This window comes from Falco punctatus (assembly GCF_963210335.1).
Source record: "Falco punctatus genome assembly, chromosome: 5".
Classification (NCBI taxonomy): domain Eukaryota; kingdom Metazoa; phylum Chordata; class Aves; order Falconiformes; family Falconidae; genus Falco; species Falco punctatus.
Window position 1 is genome coordinate 62,123,129 of NC_137584.1, and position 18,406 is coordinate 62,141,534.

The 18,406-nt window shown below is 41.6% G+C and overlaps 1 protein-coding gene across 3 annotated transcripts; it reads right to left on the reverse strand.

Moving 5' to 3' along the window:
* Positions 1 to 521: 521 nt before the first annotated feature.
* Positions 522 to 18,292, reverse strand: NUS1 (NUS1 dehydrodolichyl diphosphate synthase subunit). Of its 3 annotated transcripts, none has more exons than XM_080389544.1 (5): positions 17,686 to 18,286; positions 8,843 to 8,965; positions 6,266 to 6,418; positions 2,032 to 2,131; positions 522 to 752 (listed from the first exon to the last, which is right to left on the reverse strand). In XM_080389544.1, the coding sequence occupies exons 1-5, from the start codon at positions 18,086 to 18,088 to the stop codon at positions 662 to 664; spliced, it is 870 nt and encodes a 289-aa protein (XP_080245670.1). In that variant the 5' UTR covers positions 18,089 to 18,286; the 3' UTR covers positions 522 to 661. The 3 variants fall into 3 exon arrangements, 2 of the variants coding, with proteins under 2 accessions (XP_080245670.1, XP_080245671.1); XR_013928491.1 differs by lacking the exon at positions 522 to 752 and adding an exon at positions 3,803 to 3,976 and having other exon boundaries at positions 17,686 to 18,291; XM_080389545.1 differs by lacking the exon at positions 6,266 to 6,418 and having other exon boundaries at positions 17,686 to 18,292.
* Between the last annotated feature and the right edge of the window lie 114 nt (positions 18,293 to 18,406).

The window sequence follows — 18,406 nt, forward strand, 5'->3', positions numbered from 1 at the left end:
GGGGGTGGGGAGAAGGAAGGGGGCGAAGAGAGAGAGAAAATGGATAGTGCTACACAGAATGCCTAATCCACTTACCATAGAAGCAGCCATTCCTTTTTATGGAATCTTCTCAGTATTTCTAGAACTTGCTACCTACTGCTGGCTTAGTCATCACAGCCAAGTAGCAGTCTCTATTCTCAGTTAACAAAATGGTCCCCTCTGAAATTCACATATTATATAGTAAATGTATTTGAAGATAAACCAGATGATTTGCCCCAGAATGCCTGACCATATAGAATTAAAAAGAAACAAACCAACATGAAAGTTCTTCCTTGGATTTAAGGACCTTCAGGGCACAGAACTCTTTTTTATGTTGTCCTGTACATTTCACAAGACTTAATTCTTGCATGTTCTTTTGGTCACTTGGACATGAAAATGAGAGTAATTCAGCTCTGAACAGTTTTGCTTACAGTAACTTTGTTTTCATGAAGATAACCTGTGAATTTTCCCCTCCCCATAGATTCTCACGCATTCACACAGACTCTCTAGAAAGGTAAGACACTTTATTGAATCTGTTGATAAATTAAGAAAGGACTATGAACCAGACTTATGGGTCACAGGTGCTTGTAAACAGACATCAATTCCTTCCCACAGAGAGCCTGACTCCATGCTTAGCCAAAAGTCACTTTCCCCATCGCTGCTCACAGGCTGCATAGTGATGGAGGGCAGAGAAGAAGTCTTCATAGCTGATGTTCAGGTGGGAAGGCAAAGAACTGAGAAAGCAAGTTAGAAGAGTCAAAATAAGCTTTTATAAACACTGCACCATTTGTACGGGCAGTCAGGGATATCACTACTTAAAGCAAGCTGTTGTCTAAGTAACCTTGTGAAGCTGAGAACAACACTGTTATCACTCAACTCTAGTAACTGAACTAGCTGTTAGCACCGTGTTACCCTCTAAAACAAAGCCTACCCATTAGAGCACACCGGGCACTTCGCATTAGTGAGAGCTGCAGAAGCACAAGTTTGCCCAGACATTTAAGTGCCCTATAAAAGCTCTCAGATTTAAGAAACACAGCAACTCTAGTCAGTTCAGCTATTTTCAAAATTGGAAAGTTATCCAGAGATATGATCATCTTGCATTATCTTATTTCCCTTATATTCTTAGTTTCCCTGTTAGAAACCTGTTAGCAACTCAACCCACATAAGGAACACTGACAGAACTGGGATTGGACCACAGAGACTAGATGGTGACAGAAGTTGTTCCTTAAGCCCGAAGAATAAAGCCTGCTGTTGCCTAACCATAGCTAAAGCTGCAACAATGGATGCTTGACAGGTTTCATTTAACAATTCTTTAATATTCTCAAATCAATCTCCAGGCACCTTTGTTTAGACAGATCTCCTCTTTCCATAAAGTCACAAAGACTTTAGCCACTGTCCTGGTTTTGGCTGGGATAGAATTGATTTTCTTACTAGTAGCTGGTACAGTGCTGTGTTTTTTGATTTAGTATGAGAATGATGTTAACACAAAGAAGTTTTAGTTGCTGCTAAGTAATGCTTACTCTAACTCAAGACCTTTTCAGCTTCCCATGCTCTGCCACTGAGGGAGTGCACAAGGAGCCGAGAGGGAACAGCTGACCCAAACTAGCCAAAAGGATATTCCACACCATAGAATGTCATGCTCAGTATATAAACTGAGGGGAATTGGCCAGGAGGGGCCCATCGCTGCCAGGGACTGGCTGGGCATTGGTAAGCAGGTGGTGAGCAACTGTATTGTGCATCACTTGTCTTTCTTGGGTTTTATTTCTCTGTCTTTTTGTAGTCTTCCTTTTCATTACAATTATTACAGTGTTATTACATTTTATTTCAATTAAATTGTTCTTAACTCACAGGTTTTACTTTTTTTCCCCGATTCTCCTCCACACCCCACAACAGGGTGGGTGGGGAAAGGGGTGATCAAGCAGCTGTGTGGTATTTAGTTGCCAGCTGTTGCCAACTAACCACAACAGTTAGTTATTATTCCAACCCATTTCACAGTATTTATACGCAACTCACATGATCTCTGTCAGCCTGATGTGCCATGGAAGGAATCCTAACGTGCTGTCCACAGGACCAAACTTCAAGACTAAATCAGGATCAGGAAATCCATTTGTACCTGTAAGAACAAGTTCAATTAGGTTTTATTTAATTCACCAGAAGACTTGTTTTATTTCTAAACCCTAAGGCATCTGGTTTTTCATTAAATGCATTTGGGTTTTTTTTGAATGAAGTGACCCTCCTAAGGACAAGTTAACAATTAAAAGCCCAGGAGGACAGACTGGTCTTGCACCACCTGAGCAGGACAAACTAAGCAAAAGCTAAGGTACCCACTGCAGGCCAATCCGGGCTGTTACTTTTACATCAGGTAACTTTCAAAGACTTGGTAAGGAAGTGATAGGAACACTTACATTGTTCTGAGTAACAGCAAACCTTAACCCTGACTTGTTCTAATTTTGTCTTGGCAAACTTTATTTTAGTAGCATAGAACATGCTGTACCCTGACTCCAACCTACTGCAGTCTTAACTACGCAGAGTTGTAGTCAAGTAGAGTAAAAGGACTATTAACACCAAAAAAATCCAAACTTAAGAACAACTTGATATTGCAGACCATTAGGAAAACAAGTTGTAAAAAAAATCCTGTCAGATGAATTGCTCCTGTCTCACTATGGAGCTAGACAGACAATTTTAAAAACAACTTTTACTATAATGTTTCAGACAAACTGTTGCAGGTGAAATCTTTCTAGTTAGATGAGTGAGGAAGGACAGGGCCATTTTTTTTCCCCCCTCCCATTACTAAGCAGACAGCATGACCCATCCCAGGGCAGGGCTAGGTAACACTGAAGGAGACTTCATTAGGTGCCCACACTTTTACTCCCCATACCTTAAAACCCCAGTCACTGTCATTGCACTGATGAGAGCATCCTATTGATCTTCTAATGTTGAAGACAAATCAGTGACCAAACCACAGTCTCCCTTCCATAAACTTCTGCCATGCCTGAGCTAGACCAGGCTAAAATTGACAGACAGGCAATACGCTTAGAACAGTATTAGTCCAGCTTTCCCTGCTAATTCTAGCAAGTTGATTAGGGTAACATGTGAAAACCAGTACAGTACCCCAAAGGGACCCAAGAAGGTACAGTGTTCTTCATGCACCTACCTACCTCATCTGAAAAGCATTCCAGCAGCCATAACCCTACTGTGCTATAGTGCTGCAATTAGTCATAATTATCGCATGCTATTTCTTGTCACCCCTTCCATTACCCACTCATTCTATGAGTTAACAGCAAGAGTGCTTACACTGCATAACGCCCACCTTTAACAGATAAAAGTTTAATACTGCTCATTTGTTCTGAACTTCATATGTTATTTCTCAGTTTTCTCACTTGTTTTTAAAAAAACCCAACACACCCAAACCAGTTAAGAGCCTTTTACAAGTCTAAGTTTAATTGTAGAGGAAGTTAAACTTTGGGAATAACAGAACAGGAAACTACAGTTCTATCAGATTTCACTCCACCCAGGTTTTGAAACAGAAGCTGGAGACTTCAGAAAGTTCATATCCTCCCTCCTCACTGAATCATCGGAACAGTAATCTTTTTACCAGAGGTAAAGAAGCTATGTTCCCAAGCATGTGTATTTCTGAGGAAGGATGAAGTATTTACATGACTGCTTTGTGCCATCTTCCAAATCTCATCCCAAAGTTAAGAAAAAATTATAAAGCAAAAGCCACTTATGTGTTCAGAAGCTTGCATGTTAGTATGAAAGAGCTTTGCAGGGAAGCAGTGAATACTTAGAAGTGGGGACTCTGGAGGAAGTGGACAGCTTTACTCATCAGCTGATTCAGTAGCTGAGTACTCCTCAGCTGGCCAGTTCAGCGGCAGGATCTTCAACACTGCAATGGCTTTTCAAACAGGGAAAGACCTTCAGAGCCCAGTTAATGCTAATACTTCCTTCTGGTTCCTATCTGAAGGAAAATGAAAATGTACACTGTAGTATTACTGTCAGAACAGCCTACTCTAAACACAGCTTTCCACTCTGCATTCATTTCTCTACCTAAATTTATCAACACTACAGATACTTCACACGTGGAAGCTCCTTCAGAGCTGCTAGAGTTACAGCACTCTCCAAGTTTAGCACATGATAGAAGGATTTGGAAATGGACTCAAAAAAAAACAAAAAAAAGCCAAAAGGCTTGGACACTCAAGGGACAGGAAACTGGCAACATCCCTTCTAGGTCAGGAGTTCTGAGAGGGGAATATGAAGGAATTTCTAGAGCTGATAGCACTACCCTTCTCTTCTCCACATAGATTTTTTTAGGGCGACTTCAACAGCCTTAATTGATAGTCATGTTCTTTACTGGGAAGGTGGACAGCAAGTAGAGACAATATTATAATGCAGCTTTTTTTTAATCCTACTTTTCTGAAAACAAGCTGGTTAGTTGAGGCATCGCTCATAAGAAAGTACTCTTACACTGAAGAAAATGCAAGCTGTAAGAATTAGAGCATGAGTGGATTAAGAACCAGAAACGCCACATGACAAGCTAGAACCATACCATTTCAACATTAGACTTCAATAACTGCATCTTAAATATGAACATAAAGTTAAAAACCTACATTATCAGGTATTTAAATTAAAATATGAAGAACGAGAAACTTACGGCAGTCACCATGAATGCAAACCCTAAAAATAAAGCTACTCAAGTAATGCTTTTCAGAACTAATTACATCTTACATCAGTAACTCACAGATGTTTACATTCAATATCTTTCCATTAAGGATGCACAGAAACTAAATTTGCTTACAACTAAAATAAGTAGTTTCATAAGCTGCTACTAAATAAGTCATGAAAGAATAGATCATCTCCAACTGGCCCAAACATCAAAACCAAGCCAATTAATAAGCAGGACTAGTTATAAATACTATCCTTAGTTATTAGCCACATAAAAGTGTAAACTTTGAAACAGGCTGCTTAATCTGACAGTTTCAAAGTCTAGGAGATTTCTCTTTCTGTGCTTAGCTAGCATGCATTACTTGAACAAGAATCCTATTCAATGTACGACTGGACCTAATACTTTTACCATACCCAGACACTTAAATGCACAGACAAAAGATCGTAAGTGTCTGAGAAACTCCAGTTAAACATCACTGGCCAAAATACATACATGGGTATAATTTTTCACCAGTTTTTCATTAAATGAGTGACTGTTTTAAAGAAGCAATTATTCACTTCCTTAAAACTGCCTTTGTAGTATAACAGGACAAATGTCTTATGTTACTTGTTCAGATACCTTATTCAATATGTTTAATAATTCTGTTAGTGAGAAGCTATCAAACCGCATGCTGACAACAGGGATAGAATTCAGTTTGAAGTGGAGATTGAAGTGTCCAAACTGCAACAGCAGTCAGTCTGCAGAGCAATTCAGTCGACCACCAATTTTAAAAGAAAAAAAATAATCACTCTGATATCCAATTAACAGAAGCCACACTTAAAATAGTGTGCCTGCAGACATCCAAGATGAAGTGTGCAATCTGAAACCTGAACCCTGCCAAGCTAATTATGCTGCAATTAACATGCATGAACCACCTAGGAAAGCTGAGCAACTATTACAGCTCTATAGCACCACTGGGGAAGTGGAGGCTTGCTCTGAACTACTTCTCCCAGGTGTGAGATTAGGGCAGCCCTGCCCTTTTCATAGCTATTGCACGTAGCCATGCACCTCAGCGCAGAGTTAGCAATCTGCATGAATCAGTAATGAAGATAACTAAGCTAGTGTGGGTTACACGGCAGAAAAAGATCATAAAGTACACTACCATCTGCACTCAGGGCAGTAGTTAGGCAGCAGTAACAGCTTTAAATGCTGTAACTAGATCCGGAAAAGACTCTGCCCATACCCGGGTTTGCAGCATGCTAGCCTGCAAGTTAACCTAAGTTATAACAGTCTAGTTTCAAGTGATCCCTGCGGTACTTTTTTTTCAGAAAACTCACTGCACAACATCCCACAGAGGCTGTAAACTCTGAAAAGCTAAGACTCTGCAATATAGCTTAAAGTTTCCTTTTTCTGCTTAAAGAAAAAAGTTCAAAAGAGAGTAGACCAGTAAGAAATTCTTAGCAGAAGCCTAAAAGCAAGTCATAACTTACCCCGATAGCCTAAGCATCAAGATGCATACATTCTAGGCAATAAATATACTAGAAACCAAAACTGTTACAAATCTGATACTCTTTCCCCTCTTCCCCACGACCATGTCATACTTACTACTTAATAAGTTGTCTAACACATTCACATCCAGGTCTGTGTATGTTCTTTGCTGCTGTGCTACCAATTGACAAAAGTTCTGAGCAGCTTTTACTATGTCTGCTTTTCCATCTTCTGGAGACAGCACCTTCAATGTAGATTGGCAATTTAAAACTGAAAGTACAAAACACAGTTTAAAAGCAACAGAAATATAGTTGTTTTGAATGTGCTTTAGATAGTCACAGGATATATTTGAAAGGAACTTGTAGTTTACTTCCTGTATTATACAACTGGATACACTTGATCCATCTCTTACAGGAGTAGTTAAGTCTTCTGGATTTGCTGTATTACTAAAACACAAATTTAAGGCAATTATTTTGAGAGGTCTTCTGAAAAGTCGTTTAATTAATGTCAGTCTTGACACGTAGAGTCTTCCAGGAAATTTGCATTTGTTCTTACACTGTCAGGCAAAGCAGTGAGAGGAAAGTGCCTAAACAGTAAACTGGGGAGTCGTTACTGCAGAAAGATCTGCAGTTCAGGGAAAGGGAAAAAAGATCTAATTCCTACCCTAAAAGGGGAAGGTGTTTCAACAGCTGCTGTGGACACTCATGTGACACTGATTAAGCTGGAGCTCTTCCCAAATATGATCCCAGAATCTTTCAGCAGCATTTCAAAACTGATGCAAGAGTTCCAACATTGATTTAAGGTTGCTACAGAGAGCTAGGAACCAGATGTAATAGCAATGAAATTGACCCATTAATCTCTATGGCTGACTTAAGACGACATTTCACAACAATCTTACTGTCTACACTATTGTGAGGTAAGAGTCTCCTCACACTACGTGACTTGCTTTATCATCAGTTCTGATAAGGTACCCCTTAGGTAACTCAGCAAAACTTAAAGCTGAAGGCTACCAAGAGTGTCCTAAACCCAGCTTGAAGTAACTAGGTTAAATACTAGTGTGGGGATGTACAAGACTTATATAGAACTTAGGGTTGTTATTATAATCAGATACTTCAAAAGAGTGTTTCTTAAAAGTGCAGAACTTGACTGCAAAGAACCACAGAATACAGTCAGAAGACTCATAAGAACACCTCAAAAACCCTCAGTCTATCCAAAACTACCATAATGAAAATAATTGTTCCTTGATATTGTTTAATTTGTCACATGTCCTATGTTAAAGGATCTCTAACAGTATTCATAAATAGAAGACATGTCATTTTGCTTCTCAAAAGTTAAAAGTTGCAGTTTAATATTATAAAATGGACAGATATCAGGTTGCTCGGTTCGAAGTATGGAGCATCTGATCTGACTGTGGAGCCTTCTAAGAAAGAGTGAAAAATTCTAAAAAGAGCAGAAAACACCTCTGCTTTTCATAGTTTCCTTCACAAAAGGCTCCCGAGACTTAAATGTACCTTTTCAGTCAGCAAGTCTTGAGCAGTCTTTGAGTAGTTCATTTAGTCTGGATGTAAAGATCCTGATTCAGGTAAGTGTAGCTAAGTATGCTAGTTAGTGACATTAGCAGCCTGTCTACCCCATTTTCTGTTTGTTATTTCAACCTTCACAGGAATAAAGAGAAATAACATGAAACTTGGATGCTTCCATGTAAACGCTAGCACCTTAGCCTAAGTTGCTTATAAGGTAAGTTTATGTTGAAACACATAGAACTCTGTGCTGGAAAACTGGTGCAAGTGATCTTGTCATCCCATCGTCTCTTTTACAGGAAGCAAAACGCAGCCAGCAGCCTCTTAAATGCAGCTAAATGTACTACAGCTTGCGAAATGTAGTTTTTTCTTAAGTCTTTAAACTATGTAGCATGATTGCCCTAAAACACAAGGGTTGTTTTTTTATTATGAAACCTATTTAAATATTACAAGCCACAGTTAGGAGAGCTGTAAGTATCAATCTACCCCTCTAAGGCAAAGGCCTGCTTTAGTAAGCACATGCTTATGACTTACTACATTTTGAACAGAATTCTAGCATTTGGTTACTCAGCATACATAAATGAATACTTGCAGCACACAATATTGAATAAGGAACATTAACCTTGAAGCATATTCCTGTTTCTCATTTCTACATGCAAAAGCTGCTATCACAGAGTAGTATTATTTTTTTTAACTTACAACCTTTACCTTCCCAGTGTCATTATACATTGCCATGACAATGTGCAGTTTTGCTCTTTCCCTTCTTCCTTCCCACTCTGATGTATAAGTTTGGAAAGATAGAAGTGTTAACTTGACATCAGGTCCCTTACAATTACTCCAGTGCTTTTTCAACTCTCTCAGCAAAAGAATTCACTTCACTGAAACAATAGCATTGAGCTACACTGATGCATTAAAAGGGTCATGGTACAACAGTCAGGGTAAAGGAAAGATCAGGCTACCCAGTAATCATCACTATGGGAAAGAGGGCATTACTGTATTATCAGTTAGGAACAAAGCAGCACAATGGAAGTTCAATATTATCCAAGGAAGGTTGCATGATAATCAGTTGCTTAATGAAGGGAAAGGTACACAGGATTGTGTTTAAGGAAAAGCAGAGTTATGATTTATATACAGCTATTTAGTCATACCAATCCCTCCTCACAATTCATCTTACCTTGATCAGCTTTGTCTTGATTCACAAATTCCACTGTGTACTTTGAGCAATCTAGTCCTAAGAGTTCTTGCTGCTGTTTCAAAATTTCATCCATCAATCTTGAATTATTCCTCTTGAAAATACCTTTAAAAAAGGGTGCATGTCAGCCAACTCCTACAAAGGGTAGCACAAAACAAATCTGACACTAGGCAAGAAGAAAAGAGAATCAGGTAGTCAGTACTGGTTTCAAACTGGAGTTCACAAGTACGATAAGAATCCAAAACAACTGCTACTGCATATGACTAGCTTTAGTGACCTTGCAAAAAGAATTAATGTGCTTTTGTTCCTCTTTCACCCAGGCTGGTTTAAGTAGCAAGCTGCAATTGCATGAGGGATAGTTTAAGACTTACTGTCCTTAGTAAGCTAGCAATAGTTTGAGACAGCAATACCCTACCAGTACAGGGCCATCAAGTTTCTTTAATGCCCATGCTGCTGTAGGTTTGCAGATTAAGTCTGCAGATTAAGTCTGCTACCACTTACTGTCTTACTACTGAAGCCCCAGGCTAACAGTGCAAGTCAATACTAAATCAGTGTATCAGGCACAGTAACTGTGCACTCTTACGCTATGGCCAACATTATAGATTTCCTAAAAACAGGATTTCACAAGCTGTATATTTCAAGGAATTAATGCAGCCTCCAAGGCCTTTTTATGCTTACCTGTTTATGGCAGACATATTTTGAGTGCAGCAGATTACAAAAACCTGCTAACTCAATATACTTAGGATCCCATTCTAAAATAAATCCTAGCTCTTGAGACACAACTATTTATAATTAAAAGCCACAGTAAAAATTAAGTGTTTCAGCTTAATTATCTACCATGCAACAGTGTGGCTAGCCATATTTACTTAGGAATTGATAATGCTTTTATCACATTGTATTCAGGGGTTGGCACTAAGACCTCAGGTTTCATTCAGAAATCCCATGTCAAGCACTTCTGTTGACCAGTCCAAAAATGCCCACACAATCTAACAAGAAACACTGAACTTGATTCAACAGCTCAACGCAATTCTGATACTAGTAACTGCTACAAACAGCCATTTCCACATCAGCAGTGGTCAGTGTATAAGCATTGGGTTAAGACTGTATGTAATATATCAGGAGTTAGTTTGCAAGATGAAGCGATACAACACATTTAATATGCTAGCCTTTAGGCCTAGTGAGTTAGTATTTCTACACAGGTTTCATTAGAGGTTTTAACAGGTGGTAAAGCATCTGATTTTCCTCCCATCCTGGACACTTCCTGCAAAAAAATAATTTGCTTCGTTACACAAGTATTTGCAATGCTTATAACTGATTTCACATGTTGACAGACAAGTAAACCTCAGTAAGGCAGCAACCTTGATAGAAAAAAAAGTGTTAGATTTTCACTAAGTCTAATGTTAAATTGTTACACTTTGTGCTCCTGCTTATTAGTGTATATTCATACGTATTAGAAATTGAGACTGCTGCTTTACTGTTTGATACAACTCTGCTCGGGTAAGTCTGTTCTGTGCTAGAGTTAGCACTGTCTTCCTTACACCTAAGATCAGTGCAGCTATTGCCATTGCTAATCCCACACCATCTTCAAGTAAGATCTGTACGAGGTTGCATGTACCTCACCTCTAAGAGTCACTTGACTTCAGTCCACTTTTCAAGATGAGAAAAAACACACCTGATGTTCAATAATCAGAAAATGAGTTGGCATAGTTAGGAGGGTCTCCCAATCTGGAAACAGACAGCTGCTCTCTTCTTCCCACCCAACACAAATGACATCAATTCTTTTCTCTTGAAAAGTTGTTACCTATTCCCATCAAAGGTCGGAAGAACAGATTTAAGAATCCAGACTCCAGCTCTGAAGTAAATTAAGGCATTGAGGATAACAGGCAGGAGAACAGACCAAGGTGCTTACTGCTCTATAAGAAAGAGCATCAGATAAGGACCTTTGCTGGACCAAGTCCTTTAATACATACAGTGGATACTGAAGACATGCTAGATTTGTTCTTGAGATTTATCCAAGTATCACCAGCATTTCCCTTTCACTCTCCTCACATATTTCACCCACCTCCTTCGTTCAAACCTGGGTCCTGTGTTGCTCTTTGAACAGCAGTTTTACATAAACTGGAAGCTATTGTAGTTATCACTGTATTGTGGTATTATCACTGTACAATTGTAATAAGTCTTTCCTGGAAAGACCTCCACACCTAAATTCCAACTGATCCGCTAACCTTGACACACCTACAGTTTTCCTGCAGAGATGATCCTGAAGCACATCAGAAGGTAGAAAACATCCAAACTGAAATCTTCATTTAAAACCAATAACTTTGGGGAACTTTACTCCTTCAGCATTTCGTCTCTCACTCAGTGGACAAGAGTTTTTCTTACCAATGCATACAATGGCAAGTCCAGCCAGAAGCAACATACATGGACCAAATTTACACTTGACTTTAAAAATTATTTTGCATAGTTGTGGCTCAGACACAGACTCCCTTATGTATCTCAAAAACATTTGCCTACAAGGTTCATTTCGTAAAATTTATAAAATACATCCAAGTTAGTTCTGGAAGATGCTTTTGCTAATGTATATATGATAGAGTAATCAAGAGTGCACGAGCAGATCAACTCACTGACAGAATTCAAGTGTTCCTAGGCAGCAAGACTTAAATCTTGATTTAATCCTACATTCCCATTTTGTTCAGTCTTACACAAGTTGAAAGCAAGTCCATAACATGATTTTAACATTATAGAACATTAGTGCCTGACAAGAGGTCTAATAAATTCTAGCAATAGAACAGCTGTTCGCTGTTAAGTGGGGAGAATTTCAGCCCGACTACTATTTCTAATATGGAACACAATCATGAAATTGTCACTATTATTTCTCATTAGAAACATTTTTTTTTTTTGAAAAGCAGAAACAGTTTTGTTCAGTTACGACTTGGGAGTCCTTACAGGCTAGTAAAAATGCGTATATTCCAGTAAATGAAGTGTTTTAAGAATTATGCATATTTAAGCACTATAATTCCCAAAGCAAGAGAGTACAAACTTCAGTAGTTCTGGAAAAAAAACAAAAAAAAACAAAAAAAAAAAACAACCAACCAACTCACCAGCAGAAACTGAGAACTTGTGAGCTGTTTCCAGGGGTGATTTTCATTTTTACAACACAAGCTGCATACCTGCTATTGATCATTAGTCCCCCTTACAGCAGAGGCAAACCAGAAGCGGGTTAGTTTCCTGCAGCAGTCCTCCTTACAGAGCTCTTTTCCAGGGCATGTGCCTTTTGCTCAGTTTTGCAGTAGTTACAAGCCATGCCCCTTCGCAGACAACCGTGGTGTTGCAGCATTTTAGGGTTAGAGACTGACAAATCCCTCTGTAATTAATAGGCTGCGAGGTCAGCAGAAGCAAGGCTCAAAAGTGACAGGAAGTGCAAACTGGGAAGGGAACAACTGACACAGCTGGCATCAACCATCTGTTTGTCCGGCTAGACTACCACAGCCACCACCTGTTCATGCCTCGGTAGCATCTCAAGGTTCAACATTCTCACTTGCCCTGCATTATAATGCAGCACAATCCAGTAAAACACAGAATAAGAGTTGGCTCTTCCTCACGAGGAAACACCTTAACCAAAGTTAAGCATAGGAAAGAATACATTTCCACAGCATTTCAGTACTTTCTCAGCTCCCCTCCAGTGCCAACAAGGGAATAGTCGTAAGGTAACAAGTCTGTTTAAAGCATCAAAGTATCAACAGTTTGAGAAACATCAAATCATAACCCACTTCAAATGGTCAAGAAACTTTTAACACAGGAACAACTTCTGCCCACATCCTCATGTTGGATCATGCTGGCTGATAACAGAGGAAAGCAGGCATTACACTGGACCTTATAGGATATGGAAAGCTAGAATACAAGAGCCTAGAAAAAATACAATCCAACTTTGAAAGTGGCTGAGGTCACTTAAGCTTCACCCCCATTGAAGCTACTTAAGCTAGCACTAAGAATACAAGTTAGAACTTAAAACCTCATGGGTGACCATTCCTCCCACATTTCTTCTTGGAGGGACGTTCTGTACCAGGAGAACAAGAGCTCATCAGCAATCAAGAGAAGAGATACTGCTTTCATACCACCCATACCTATAAGTAGATTACTTTCTACAGATCAGCGTTAGTCCTTTTAATAAATGTGGTCTGCGGACTCCTCCCAACCAAATACCAAAATAAAACCATTGAAAATAAAGTTTAACATGGGTGAAGACTTATACCAGTATCGCATGGCATATATTTCACAAAAGTGTTCTGGTAAATAAGAAAATTGTGATTTTGTGTTATCTCCCCCAATGAAGCGAACATACTGAATGCCCAGAAAGTTTCATGGATTGACTAGAACTTCAAAATTATCAAGTAATTTGGAAGAGACTATTTTGTTAGCCCTGAATGTAGGCTTTTAATTTCTTTTGATTACTGCAATACTCTATCCTTTCAAAGAATTTCTAAGGGAGAATTGGTGAGAAGCAGTTCACTGGACAGCTAAACCCCGGATGAAGAAACCCAAGTTCTCAATACAGTCGTACTACGCCTTTTAAGAAACCTTCAGCCTGAAGCATCTACTCAGGACCCCAAACTACTCAAATGCCAAGATTCAGCAAGCTCCCAAAAGGCATTCTAGACACATCCCAAACTATCTCAGGAGAGCTTCACTGACGTACAGAAGTAACGCTCAAGCAAGCTCCCAAATGGCAAAGTAACTTTAACAGAAGAAAGCTGAAGCATGTGACACGGGTCAAAGGCTTCTGCTCCCCAGAAGGTACTTCCAACTGCTACTATATAATTGTACAATCACTGCCTTCTGACTGTGGGAAGGCTGCATTATTACTTCAGAGATAAGGTCTTGATCAGCATAGCTGGATTTCTACCAAGTAATAGGACTGGCAATACAGAAGTCCACAGAAATAAAATCCTTGATCAAAACAGTTAAGTTTTAGTCAATCTGGATTTAATAACCAAGGTGCAGCCAGCAGCATTATGTTTATTATGGCTTTGTTCTGCTGCATATTAATAAACTGAGAGAATGAAAGAGGCCCCTACACACCAGATGCAGTAAAAGCATGCCACCTTAGGCCGCCAAGCCTGCTAGGGCAGGGGTGGAGATCGGTTTTGAGCACTGCAACTCATAGCACCATATATTTATTACAGTACAAGACAGTTTCTTACATTATGATCCTCTTGCATTCTGCAAAGACCTTTTTACCCCAGGCTTCTGGCATACTTCATGGATTCAGAGAAGACAGCCAAGTACCTAATCACATCCCACAAGTATTACCCAATACATTTGTAGCATACTGGGTTCTGTAACTGCCCACAGGAATCAGCTCCAGCCAAGTTGCCCTTACAGTTACTGGTGCAGCTGCTGTAACACACTAGCATCAGCAGGGATGCAGCTACTTAGCTTGACACCAAAGAATATAGATACAACCTACTATTTAGTAATTTTGTTAAAAATACAAAAATTCACTACTATAAACAAATAAACAGCTTATCTGTCACTTCTTTAAAGAAAGTACTTCATGCTTCCCTCTCCTCCTACAAAAGGGGCAATTAAGGACACATTTTTAATGTAATCCTTCTGCAGGAAACTGACACAGTATTTCTTCCAGAAAACGTAACCAGGGAAGACCACTCTTGTAATCAGTTTCCTGTTGCAATGAGAAGAATCTCTATACCACAAATATGCAGTGGGAAAAAAAAAAAGGAACTAAACTAAAGTATACCTCAGTACATCTAACACAGATTCAGAGCACTTGTCATTGCATTTCCTTCTTCACCACAGCCAGCATCAGTAGGGACAACTTATTTTTGATAAGTCAATAGTTGGTATAACTGTATTAACACAAAACCTCTCTGAAGCAGATCAGCAGGCCAAAAGTCTCACTACCTGAGAAGCTTAAAACAAGTGTATAGCGTAGTTAAGGTTCACCTTTTGCTTACTGATAAAAGCAAGCTGTACCCAATTTTATTCATCCTCACTACACTGGTGTTACCATCAAGGGTTCCAGACATCACTATTACTAAGAACCAGATTTAGCAACAACTGTAACATCCTACTTAACAACTCTATCTGGAAATACTGCATGCTCAATCCAGACACCATAAGGAGCTTATCACCGAAAGAAAGGCAATGTATCTGCTGTTACCAGAAGCACATACTCAAGCCATATGAATGACTAGTTGCTCACTCTCTGAAACCAGTTTAAAAGGCTCAGCTGACAAGATGCTGTGCAAAAAGCAGTTGTGGCTACTATCCCAGAAAACCTGTGAAGAACATCCATGTGTAATGGCAGCCTATCCTCATCAACTCTGAAAGTCTGGCAAAAGCCACCCATTTAAAACATTTTAATTGTTCTGCATCATCTTGCATTCTTCAATTATGTTCCAACAGACTGGAATTCAAGCTGGCAATTAAACCGGCATACTCTGGTATCAAGGAACTAACAGAAGAATGAACTACTGAAGAACATTGTCTTGATACTAGAGCAATGAGAACATGGCTACACTTTCAGTTGTCAAAGGTGTTAACAAAACCTCTTAACATGCAACTTTAGCACGAATGCTACAATCTATGGAAACAGCAGCAAATAATCTCAAAGATACTTTTTTTTCCCTGAGCTGCCAACAATGACAATTGCTCTGCAAGCTTATTAAGCTACCCTACTCTTCAAAGGACATAACCTTGTCATTTCTGGTCATTCTATTTACAGGTTTTAAGTCAGTCTTAGATCTGACTGGATCTCAACACGTGTGCTGAAAAAGCAGAAGTGGCTTCTGCCTAATGAAGGTGTCAAGACACTACAACAGAACTGGCTCCTGCTTGTCAGACAGGAACTCAGTGACAGCGGCTACCAAAGCATTGGCTGATGCCTCCTCCCTCCCCAGCGTTGAACAGTTGCACAGCCAGCAAGCCAAAAACTAAGACCACCAATAAACATGACACTCAGCTGTATCTGTCCCTCAATTCAGTTCTCATTGACACCATTTATGCAGCACAATGCAGGGATCTAAAAAGGAATTAAACATACACACAGAACACATTAGGCAATAGTGCAGATAACTTATTTGAGGTCTGACAGAAATCTAGAGATCCCATACAATAAAATGTGTCTCTTCAGGCTTCAAGGGATAGTCTCACTCTCTTTTGGTACTAATGTTTGCTCTGCAGCATTTAACATGGTTGAATGCTTTCCAAGTTGACAACAAGAAAACATCAACATGTAAATGGCTTTTCAGAAGGTGCTGACTGTTTTCTCTGTCCTCGAGATGTTATCCATATATTTTACACCATTCCTTGAGTTTCAAATGAGAAAATACTCTCCCACTGAAACACAACATAACCAAGTTCCACAACAGCCCAGAACAGATGGCCAGTTTAAACTGCATGACTGGCATTAAGCCCAGTTTCTTAAAAAGATCTTAGAGAATTTAGTGAAAGTCAAGCTATTTAAGTCCTTTATCACATATAAAGGACCAGACATGAAACAGAACTCTTAACGGCAGTGGTTTAGAAAAACAAAATATTCACAAATGCCTATGTTCAGGGAAAGGCCTGCACATCTCAAATGCTTTTGCACACTTGATGACAATCAGCTACTTACGTGGGAGGCACTGCTGAGTTTTTCCTGAAAAAGTACTAGAAAACTATTATAGACTGTACTTCTAAACTGGCATAAATCCACAGAGTTGATCTAATTTGCATGACATCTCTAGACAGCCATCAGAAGCAGCTCAAAGCAAGTGTCACCACTGACAGCAACAGCACAGGGATCTCCAGCATGAAGCTTTCTCCTCCAGAGAGGACAGATTCAAGACACAGTCCATCTCATGCATTATTAGCCCTTCTGAGCTGATAGCTTATCTAGTCTCAGTTAGAGATCACATCTCAACAGCTAGGCAGAAAGCTTCACCTAAGAATATCTTGAATATGACTGGCTTCATCACCTGAGCAGAAAAGGACAGCTGTGAGGAAGACAGATTCGTTCCACAATTATTCCACAGAACATTAAATCCAAACCCTGAACTTATCATTAAGATACTCAGTGACATGGAATCAACATACCTGCAAGAGCAAGAGTTCAGTCTTGCACCCAAGACCCAGAAATGAATAGTCACATAGAAGATATGAAAAACCACTAAAGTTTTCACAAGCACTGGCTCGGGGTTAATTCAAACATCAAGTAGCAATAGTCCTTATGCCACATGCAGGCCAGATAATTTAATTTTACAATACAGACTGCACACAGGACATACATGTTTATGTCCAACCACCTTTCCATCCTGCCTCTTCACATGGAAGGGAGTACATGAAATTAGATGGCTGCTCTCATTCATCTACTTCTGGAAATTCAGACATGGCTCATAACACCTGCTCTTACAAGCTCTGAAGCTAAAGCTCTAACTTCTCTACTAACAGCCTGTACCCTACACGGCCATAGCTTTCAGATGCCAGCGGTTCCTGTCAGCCCAGGGCTAGGGACAAGGTTCCTGAAAGGCCCCACCACACCTGTCCCCACCAGTGAGCAGGCGGCATCAGGTCACCCTGACCCAGGAGCTAGAGCAGGAGGTCACTCGGAGCGTTCCCCAGCTTACCAGGGCCAGGAGCTCCGCAGAGGCCAAGCGGCTCCAGGGGACGAGAAAGAAGCTGCCGACGGCGAGGCCGGCACGCGGCTCGGGAAGACCCCGGGAGCGGGAGCCCCTCCCCCGGCCCCAGCCGGACGGCGCCGCGGGGCCCGGCAGCGCTTCCCCGGGGCGCCTCCGCGGCACGACCTCCCCCGCACTCCCGCTCACCATTATGGTCGTAGACGCTGACATAGGAGATGCCCACCGCCATGCACCACACCACCAGGCTGGCCATGTCCGCGTAGCTCGGCTCCTCCTCGGTCACCACCAGCCCCATGTGCACCGGCAGCTTCTGCAGGGCTCGCCCGTCCGAGCGCCACCGCTGCCGCCGCTGCGCCGCGCCCCCGGGCCGCCGCCGCGCCGCGCCCGCCTTGCGGAAGGCGAAAGCCCCGGCGGCGGGCGCCAGGAGGGCGCAGGAGGCGGCGGCGGAGGCGGCGCGGCGCCAGAGCCAGGCGCGGGGCCCGGCGGCGGCGCGGCCGCGCAGGCAGGCCAGCAGCGCGCGCTGCAGGCAGAGCAGGGCGCGCAGCAGGGCGTGCAGCGCGCGCCACGCCAGCCCGCCCGCCCCGCTCATGGGGGGCGCGCGGCGCGGGGCGGCGGCGCCGCCGCCAACCGACAGGAGCGCAGGGGGCAGCGGCGCGGGGCCCGCCGGGGGAGCCGCGGGGGGTGTCTCAGCCGCAGCGCGCCGCTCGCCGCGCCGCCGCCATCCTCTCAGTACGTCCGCGCCCACCGCCCGGCGAGCGCCGCCAGCGCGGCCATCTTCCTACGCCCCGCCTGATCTTTCACCTCTCACCCCGCCACACGCACGGCGCCCGTTGGCCGCCGGGCAGCTGCCATCACTTCCGGCCACGGAGAGCGAATGACGTGGCCCTGAGGGACGGGACGGGGCGGG

Excerpts from the sequence above, each read along its gene's own strand:
- NUS1 (XM_080389544.1), bottom strand. The coding sequence starts at position 18,088 with ATGAGCGGGGCGGGCGGGCTGGCGTGGCGCGCGCTGCACGCCCTGCTG. Across the intron at positions 6,419-8,842 it reads TCAAGACAAAGCTGATCAAG|TTTTAAATTGCCAATCTACA; the intron begins GTAAGATGAATT and ends TTGTACTTTCAG. Across the intron at positions 2,132-6,265 it reads GTTAGACAACTTATTAAGTA|GTACAAATGGATTTCCTGAT; the intron begins GTAAGTATGACA and ends TTGTTCTTACAG.